This window comes from Diadema setosum, chromosome 21 (genome assembly GCF_964275005.1).
Source record: "Diadema setosum chromosome 21, eeDiaSeto1, whole genome shotgun sequence".
Lineage (NCBI taxonomy): Eukaryota > Metazoa > Echinodermata > Echinoidea > Diadematoida > Diadematidae > Diadema > Diadema setosum.
The window spans coordinates 24,961,462-24,971,136 of NC_092705.1; the positions used below are offsets into that span (position 1 = coordinate 24,961,462).

Genomic DNA, 9,675 nt, shown 5'->3' on the forward strand with positions numbered 1-9,675 from the left:
TATCCACCCCTGCACTATGGTCGCATTATATTCTGTACAATTATTGATAAACATATTGATATTGACATTACTTTTTGACAAAATAATAAAAATTTTGATGATTTTTGTTTCTTCTGGCCCCTATAAGACACACACACACACAAATGCCCCATATCGTCCGCATTTTGCTTTGTATTCATCAAAAAAAAACCCAACAACAACAACACCGAAAGCACTGAAGAATAATTGTGAATTGTGTGAATTGTCTGAATTGTCTGAATTATTAAAAGAATATGATGAGAAAAGAAAAGTAGACCCTAATCGAATTTGATAGCAAGTTTCAAAATTTGAATTGATTAGTACAAATCTGAACAAAGTGGGGCCAAGGATGATAAAGTGCGTGACAGCTTTTGGAAATGTGCTAATTGCTGCATGGAGGGCACTGACTTCTAAAGAGCTGTGTGCATGCAACACTCTGTAGGGTTGTTTTTTTTTTTTTTCATCTGAAATTTCTCGTTTTCCACCTTTTTTTTTTGTTTTAGTCTTTGAATTCATTCTCTAAAACAAAATATAAACCATAACATATACCATATATACGGGTGTTTTCGCACATCTCATTATTAATGATGATCAAAATGAGAGAGGGGAAATTCATTAGTTCGATAAAATTCTATGTACGTGAAAGGAGAAAACATGTTAACTGTTATCTGTAACGTGTCAGCAGCTAGTTTGATTGTCATCCTGTCTAGTTTGTCCTGTTATAACTTTTCATATTAACATTACTTTACTTCCTCTTTACTAAAGTAGCCCCGCAACAAGAATATATAAGCTTTATGTTCCTTTGCGAAGAGATTATCTAGAGCGTTAGAGATCCTTTAGAAAGCGTTAATGGAGAATAATGAATGAATGAATGAATGAATGAATGAATGATTTTTATTACCAAATTTAAGTTCAAGTTTACAAGTTTACAATCACAGATAATTTATACAATCATTGAGAATACAATAATAATAATAATAATACAATTAACAGGAATACAAGACATGAAAGTATAGAATCAAACTTATCAACAATATGAATATGAAAGTACAAACATATTTACAAATTTGGTAAAAGGGTCCAACAAATAGCAACGCTAGTGGACGTTGGCCCTTGAATACAGAAGAATATATAAATTCAACAAGAAAATGATTTACATTATAAGCAAGTGTATTTACACTATGTACAAGATTAACATTTTGAAATTGATAAGTGTAACTTACATTACTTATATTACTAGAATTGAAGTTTTTGCTTTGTGGATTACAAAATAAACAAATTTATTCCAATTATGTGTATTCTTCCAATAAATTCTTCTTGAAGACTTTACAAATTTTTTTAAGAGAGGATGTATAACGTAAATCAGTTGAAAGATTGTTCCATATTTTAACACCTGAATATGCTATTGATCGCTTCCCTAATTCTGACAGTTTTTAGTTTAAAATTGCACATTTCTTTGTTTCTTGTTTCGTGTGTATGGTCAATATGAGAAAAATAATACGAAGCCTTATGAGGTAGGTTATCATTCAATAGATCATAGGTAAATATTCCAATTAGGTATCTATGTTCCTTAAATACATCCAATAATTTTAGTTCATACAATATAGGTGCTCAGCGATGCCTGAAACTTTGGAATGTTATCACTCTCGACATTCTCTTTTGTAGAATTATATAGAATAGGATTTAAGAAAGTTTTGTTTGTTCCGCCCCAGACCTCCAATCCGTAGGTTATGTGAAGTAAAATAAAAGCATTGTATAACAGTAGCAGTATTTGTTTAGAGACGAAGTGTCGTATTCTGTACAAAAGTCCTTTTTTTTTTTTTGCTTAAAACAGTGCATACATTATTGATGTGTTTCTTCCAATTTAAGTTTTCATCAATACAGATTCCGAGAAAAGATATTGAATCAACTGACTCTAAAACGGATTCGTTAATTGGCAATTGACCAAATATTTCAATTTTCTACGCCTGCTTTTGAAAATCATATACTTAGATTTATTAATATTAACTGTTAGCTTGACCGATATAAAAGTAATGCTTTGAGAAAATCAATAGAAATCAGTGCCACGGTAGCTATAGCCAGCGGAAACTTGTGCATGTGGCATTAGACCATCCACTAGTTCTTGACATTTCTTGAAATAACCTTCATCAGTGACACCCCATGTTAAAAAAAAGAAACAACGATGTTTTGCTTACGTTTGCATTGGATTATATTTTTACTTATATATGTTTTATTATGAACTATACACGTATAGGTCGATCCTTGGTCTCAAACATTTTTCACACATCCCTGCAATTTTATGGTCCCATATTTAAAATTCAGATTAACCCAGGCTATGATTATTGGCGCTGACCTACACCATCGTTCTAGAAAAGTAAAGTATGAAGGAATGCACTTTCTCTGTCCGGAGCGGATCTCTGTCAAATAAATCAAATAAGAATATTATCATTGACATACACAGTCATGTGCCTTGTTGGCAGAGCCGTCGAAGCGTAACTTCTTACGTAATCGGACTTGCCTCACACAGTCTCTCACAAAGAGTGGTGTAGTATTTACGTATTGTCACTCCGTGTCTATGTCGCCGCAGCTATTAGCTGAAACCTTGACACGTCGATATGGTACGAAAAACTGATTGTGCACCATTCCCGGTTGTGCTTTCATGCCGGATGACGAGCTGCTCTGGATTCGGTCAATAAAATCGCTTCATTGAGCCCCAATAATAGCTAACATCACTTGGACTTTGGTCGCTCCTCTATGCGCATTTTACCACCTGTTTTATGTTGCGCATGTTTTTTACGGCACTTTCATCGTGATCATGTCTTTGCTTAGAAATATGTTCTCGCTCCAGGGGTTGGTGTCGAACGTGACGGGTGTAGCCAGACAGGGTGCACTGCCGCATCTCCGCCACGCACGTCCGTCGTTTTGCTACGCTGCTGCTGCTGCTGCTGCAAACAACAACAGTCACCAGTGGGTTTCTACTGCCAATACCAGCCGGAACCTTAAAACTGCTCTTCTCAACTCGAGTTTGGAGTTGGACGAAACAAGCTTTTTACGACAAAACCTGAAAATTTTTCATCTCGGTAAGGCTTACCTTCTTTACGACACATCCATGAGATACACCCTAGAGCTTATTTCGACTTTCGAGTTTGCTTTGCTTGGTTTGTTTTTCTGTTTGTTTATGTCGTTGAGTGAACAGCTGTTCGTTTACCTTTTTTTTTAACTTTACTGTACAAAATATTTTAGTAAACTTAATTACACTGTATTTTTCCAGACAGCAACTACACTGTATTTTTCCAGACAACAACATCAAGACGGAGATTTAGCTTAGAATAATTTCAGCAGTCATCCAGAAGATATGCATGTAAATATTATGTGTGGATTGTTTTGTGGTAGAAAATACTTATCTATTTTGATATATTGTATTCTTAAAAGGGTGTGTACAGTTCTGGTCGAGGTGAGGATTTAGCTTTTAACGTTTTGTGAGATATTCAGAAACCACTCTATGAGATGTCTTAGAGCATGCAATTATAAGGGGTATCAAAAGTTTATTCGATGAAAATCGGTTTTGAAATGGCTGACTTATCCAAAAACAAGGTCAAACAAAGGGATCCTAATAAAAGCCGTGGCCTGTAGCCTTTTATTATTATCTTTTTTTTTTTTTTTGGATATCTCAGCCATTTGAAAACCAATTTTCATCAAATAAATGTTGAATCCTTCTTTAAATGACATTCTCTTTCATATTTCATAAGAGGTTTCTCATTATCTCACTTTAATAGGAATGTTCAAAACATGAATCCCCACCTCAACCAGTAGTGCAGTACTGTACAGTCCCTTTAAAAGAAAATAGACTATCATTTTTGAAGGATTCCAGGCAAAGTTAAGACTTGTAACTTTTTGAAAAAGAAGAGGAACATATAAAACTGTAGCTGGGCTTTTTCTTTTTCCATTTCTTTTCTACTGCATCATTGTAACCATGTGTAGGCATAATGCTTATTCACCCAAGAGAGGAGCATTTTTGTAGATAATTTTCGGTTGTTTTTGTTTTAAACGAAAATGTTCAAGTCTAGCATAGAGGTTTATAGAATAGAATCATGTACAGCTGTAGGCTCTATCCATTATTTATGAGCTTCAGACTATCACCTTAATTGAATTTGGCTGGCAAAACACACGCAGGAAACCTGGACAATTATTTGCAGATGCGCTTGGCTTATCTCTTCTGGATGGATGTGTTTGTTGTTGATAGCACATTATTGGCTAAGGTATCAAGGACTATCATGACTGCCATTGTGTAGTGAAATATATCTGAGACTGAAGAGCTGTAGTGTAAATTATGTGCTGTCCAGTTCACTATGGGTGGATAGATTGGCCTTTGTGCTGCTGACCAGACCTTTAACTACACCATATACATGAAGTAGAGTAAGTGCATTATGAGACATGACACTTCACCTGGTGTGATGGTTTTGGATGAGTTATAGGCCTATACTTTCTTTTGTTGAATAAATTTGGTTAGGGGTAGATTTTGGAGAGTAGTTGCACATACAGTTAAGGTGATTGTATAGTTTTGGTTGAGACCTAAGTTCAGGTTTCTCACATTTTTTTGGTGAGATAATGAGAAACCTCTTATGAAATATGAAAGAGCATGTAATTCTATGAGGAAATCAATGTTTATTTGATGAAAATTGGTTTTGAAATGGCTGAGATATCCAAAAAAGAGCAATTCTAATAAAGTGTGGGGCCCACACTTTATTTAGATCGTTTTATTTTACTTTTACCCAAGGTTGACTGTAATTCTTGTCCATGTAGTGTTTTGTTAGGATATTTTCATATGTGTAACATATTAAATGTTGCAATTTCTTTTCTCTTTTTTTTTTTTTTTTTTTTTGGTTGGGGGGTGGGCAGACATGCCCAAGACCACGCTGATCCGATGTCTGTGCTCGTTTTCGGGCGACGCCCATAACTGTCACCACGAGGAGCTCCTCGGCCTCATCAAGAGCAAGAATATCACCCTCATCGACGTCAGGCGAGAGGAGGAGCTGCAAGAGACGGGAATGATGTATGGTGCCTTGAACATCCCCTGTGAGTAATTGCCATGGCAACCAGACATCCTGGTATACCCTGGAAGTGATATATCAATTCAATTTCATTCAATTACTTTATTTTCATTAAACAAATGGCTATGATATGCATATAACTTAGTATACAAATTTGAATATAAGTAAAGAAGCACAAGTTGTAAATTATATAATAAATAATGTATGTATGAATCAACATACTATGAGAGAAGCAATGCATACTTTGCAAGAATTACATGAAGAAGTAAATATAATACATGATATATGTATGAATCAATGTATACTATGAGAGAAGCAATGCATACTTTGCAAGAATTACATGAAGAAGTAAAACTAATTATGGAAAATAGTACTCAGCTGATCATCAAACTATAGACAAAAATATGGAGGATGATCTACACAATAGGTGTCTTTATTGAATTAAAAATATGGTGAGAAACACAAGACCTACTCACAAAAAAAAAAAAAATAATAATAATAATAACGTACCAAACTACAACTGCAGCAACTCTGTATGAGTGAGTTATAGCAAAAATGGTTTTAAAAGTTTCTTCCATGGAGTAGATTACATTCCTGTGTGTGCACAATTATGCCTGGAATTTGAAGGATCTCGGCAAGCTGATGGCATGATATTCTGTCATGCCATCTTTCAACATATTAACATTGAGATGAATTACTGTACGTGGTATCAAATATGATTTGCCTTTCAAACTAGCTCCTCCCCATATGAACCAAGAGAATGCAAGTACTGGTTGCTGCTTATAATTCACGAGCAACACAGTGCAATCAGGTGTTTCAGTGGAACTTGATATAAAGAGATGTGATATACATGTATCAAAATTCCTGATAAAATAAACTAGTTTCTCAGGTCTTAATGAATTTATTTCCTTTGTTTTATATTGTTTATTGACTACTGATATAACAAAATATGAGATATATAAAGAACAAATTGTCTCGGTGCTATGGATCCTACTGTACTGAGTTTCCATTTTACGATGTTCTCTGACTTACACTCACAGTGGATGAGCTAAAACAGGCATTTGAGCTGCCGGATGACAAATTTGAGCAGCGCTACGGGAAACCGAGACCCAAAGATAACGGTGCGAGTATCGTTTTCAGCTGCCGTAGTGGGAGACGAAGCCTGACAGCCATAGAGATTGCCAGGGAGAAAGGCTTTTCCAAGTGAGTCGTGTCATCTGTTCGATAGCATATTTTTTTTTTAGCTCTTAAAGGAATGGTGTAGGCTTAGTTGAGATGGGGTTTTAGGTTTCCAACTTTTTCATTTTTATTAGTGGAAAATTGAGCAAAGAATGTGGGATCCATTTTTGTGAAATGATGAGAAACCTCTTGGGAGATATGAAAAAGCATACAATTCTATGAAAAATTCAAAGTTTGTTTGATGAAAATGAGTTCTAAAAAGACTGAGATAATCAAAGAAACAAAGAGGTCCTGATAAAAAGTGATATAAGGACTACTTTATTTTACTTTGTTTTTCGATATCTTAGCCATTTTGAAACCAATTTTAATCAAATAAACTTTGAATTCCTCTAAGAATTGTATGCTCTTTAATATTTCATATGTGGTTTGTAGTTATTTCGCCAAAAGTTAAAATTGGAATCTCCACCTCAACCTAAACTATACCATCCCTTCAACCAGTTTCAAAATTATCTCTTTGGCTATTGAAGTGTCATACAAAGCCTGATATCTAGAACTCCAGTCTTCAATCTCTGATGTTATCTGACTTATGTTTGTGATTGGTTTAAAGAGGATTGAATCTCAATTTCAAGACTAGTATGTAACAATATTGCATTATTCTAGTGCCTGGATGCTGGAATAAGAATTTTTGTGGTTGTCTTGGTGTTCTTTTGTTTTGTATAACAGGCTAATGAAATGAATACAATAGATTGATCTGCAAAACTTAACTGACAAAATCAGACCAGCATTAAAAAATATCGTTGTTGATTTATCTAAGGATTTGTATGCTGTGACATCCAAAGTGACTCCTCAACTCTCCACTCCCCCTTGCCATTCCTTGTTTCACTGCCAAGCAGAATGGTTCGATATTGCAGCGAAAGGGGCACTCGTGTGACAGAAAGAAGCCTTGGGCACTTCTCTCAACATTTTTCTGTCCTAATCCGTGATATACCCACGCACATCCTTCATCTTGTCTTCTTTGCCCCATCTCTCTTTGGCCATCCCTGAATAACCCTGATATAAAGACTAACATTCCACAGAGCCTTTTACTTTCTGTGTATGGCTCGAATTCACGAAGGTGGTACACTTGAAACCATGGTTTAAACCATGGACAATTGTATGGAGCGCCGAGTGTTGCATGACCTATTTTGTTACAAAATCAGTCATTTTGTCAATGTTCATTTCGTCAGCAAAATGTTCATTGTTCATTAACGAGGTTGTCATTTCGTGAACGAAATGTTCATTTTGTCAACAAAATAATCATTTCGTCGATGAAATGTTGTCATTTCATTACGAAACAATCATTTCATCAACGAAATGACTGATTTTGTAACGAAATACAATGTAGGTCATGCGACACTTGGCACTCCAGTGGTTTAAATCATGGTTTTAATTGTACCACCTTCGTGAATTCGGGCTCAAGTGTCTGTGTCTGTCTATCTGTATTCCCCCCCCCCCCTTTCTTTCTTGTCTTGCTGTTTATCCTGCCCTCTGTTGATGAATTTCATACATCTTTTTCTGTGTGTGTTTTTGCCGTTTCCATGGATACAGGGCCAGGCATTATCCTGGAGGTTGGATTGGCTGGCATGCGAAGAGCAAGTTGTAATCGAGCCTTTTAACCACCAAACCATTCCCGGCATCAATATCATTTTACTCGATGGATCATGACGTCAAAAAGGAATCTCAAAACATAAACTTGTCATAAAGGTCATGCTTTTTTTAATTTTGTCTCTGTATACAATGCAATTATGTCTGAAAATGAGAATTATTAACAGAGGTCAGCATGTGCCAAATCGGAAAAAAAAGTGTTTTTGATTTAGTAACTATAATTTCTTCATCTGCATTTTCATAAGCTTTTCATGGGCGTGATCTTATCTACAACTCTTCAAATCATCAAGTTGGTTGAGGTATTCACAGTCAACCCTAAATGTGCCCAGCAATTCTTCAGCCACTGCCAAGATTTAAATCGCACAATGTTAGATCCTGTATACTCGAAGACTTGAGTTGTATGAGAGTACAGTAGTCGATTCCAACAAACAATTTTTTGCTGGCGAATACAGGCAAATCCTGTTGTAGTAAAGTCCTCGGGACCAGCAGTTTTCTTTCATTATTTTGAAATCTTGTTATATCCAAACAAATAAAGTGTATAAAGATATCTAACTGATGATTTTGGGCCATGAATTCTACTTCATTGTATCATGCTATATTCTTATGAGGGGAGTGCAGTACATGTATACCTAATTTTCATATACTGTGGAATTAATCCTGCTTACAACACATTCCACCAAGATATGTAACCGTAGACAGTGAATGCATGCATACTGTAGCACTCTGGAGTTACCATGGTACCTCGTGAACTAGATCATGGGACTTCATGGGAGGTGAGTAAACATAAACATGGCACAGTAAGGGTCAATGACCTTGTAAACATGATCATGAAATGTAAGCCACTCTGTATCATTTCTTGGTGTTACTATGAAGTCAGCTGATGATTTTTTTGAGTTACATGCCAAAGAAGTACTATTTCTCTGCACAAATCACTTCATTAGGTGTATGGTCATAGTGTAACAAGTATGGCACATGTGCTAAAGTGTTGACATTATTGACCAAATGAAGCACTGTAAACTGATCATATTGTGTGTATGTGTGTGTGTTTTCTGTGGAATATAAATCTTTGTATCTTATATGTAATTTGAGCAATGTCTGAATGTTGGACTCTAAATAAGAAGTGCCTTTGTCAGCTGAAGAATTTAGTTTATTCATGATAGATTTTAACAGGCTTCCTTCTTTTGAAAATTGAATCGAAAAGAATTATGGAAGTATCTAAAGGGAAGAACCTTCAACTGAAGCAACAAATGATGTGCATTGGTATAGGACCTCAATATTTTGTCTTTGCCAAACATGAAAAACTTCCAAATGTTTCAGTTTAAACACGTTTTCAGTAATGCTGTCAAATAAAAGTACTCTTAATAATTTCTATCCCATTTTTCCCTTTGTGCTCAAAGTGTTTCTGTACAAATGAATGCTATTGTCTTCTATTTTGGGTATTTCAGATATTATAGTTTGTTTTTTCTTGAGACAGAGGCATACATGGGATGTTCCCACTGCATGACACTTTTTTTCTGTTTTAATGATGATTTAGTTTATATGTCTTAGTTGAAATTGTGTAAAAAAATTTCTTGGATTGGTGATTGTAAGCTATGGAAACAATGCCAGTGTAGTTTTGGATTTTCTCAACAAACAGTAATTGATTAATGTACAAAACCTTAATAGAGATCCATGTATTGTGCTCTCCGAGCTGGTAATACCAATGTGAGTTTGTGGGACAGCATTAATTTTCAGTAAAAGATTTTATGTATATTTTTTAAAATGTGTACATGTCATCTACTGA

The 9,675-nt window shown here is 35.2% G+C and overlaps 1 protein-coding gene across 1 annotated transcript; it reads left to right on the forward strand.

Moving 5' to 3' along the window:
• Positions 1–2,677: 2,677 nt before the first annotated feature.
• LOC140244296 (thiosulfate sulfurtransferase/rhodanese-like domain-containing protein 3) lies at positions 2,678–8,505 on the forward strand. Its single transcript, XM_072323939.1, has 4 exons — positions 2,678–3,098; positions 4,918–5,094; positions 6,110–6,272; positions 7,836–8,505. Exons 1-4 carry the CDS (start codon positions 2,834–2,836, stop codon positions 7,888–7,890), a joined length of 660 nt encoding a protein of 219 aa, XP_072180040.1. The 5' UTR covers positions 2,678–2,833; the 3' UTR covers positions 7,891–8,505.
• The last annotated feature ends 1,170 nt before the right edge of the window (positions 8,506–9,675 follow it).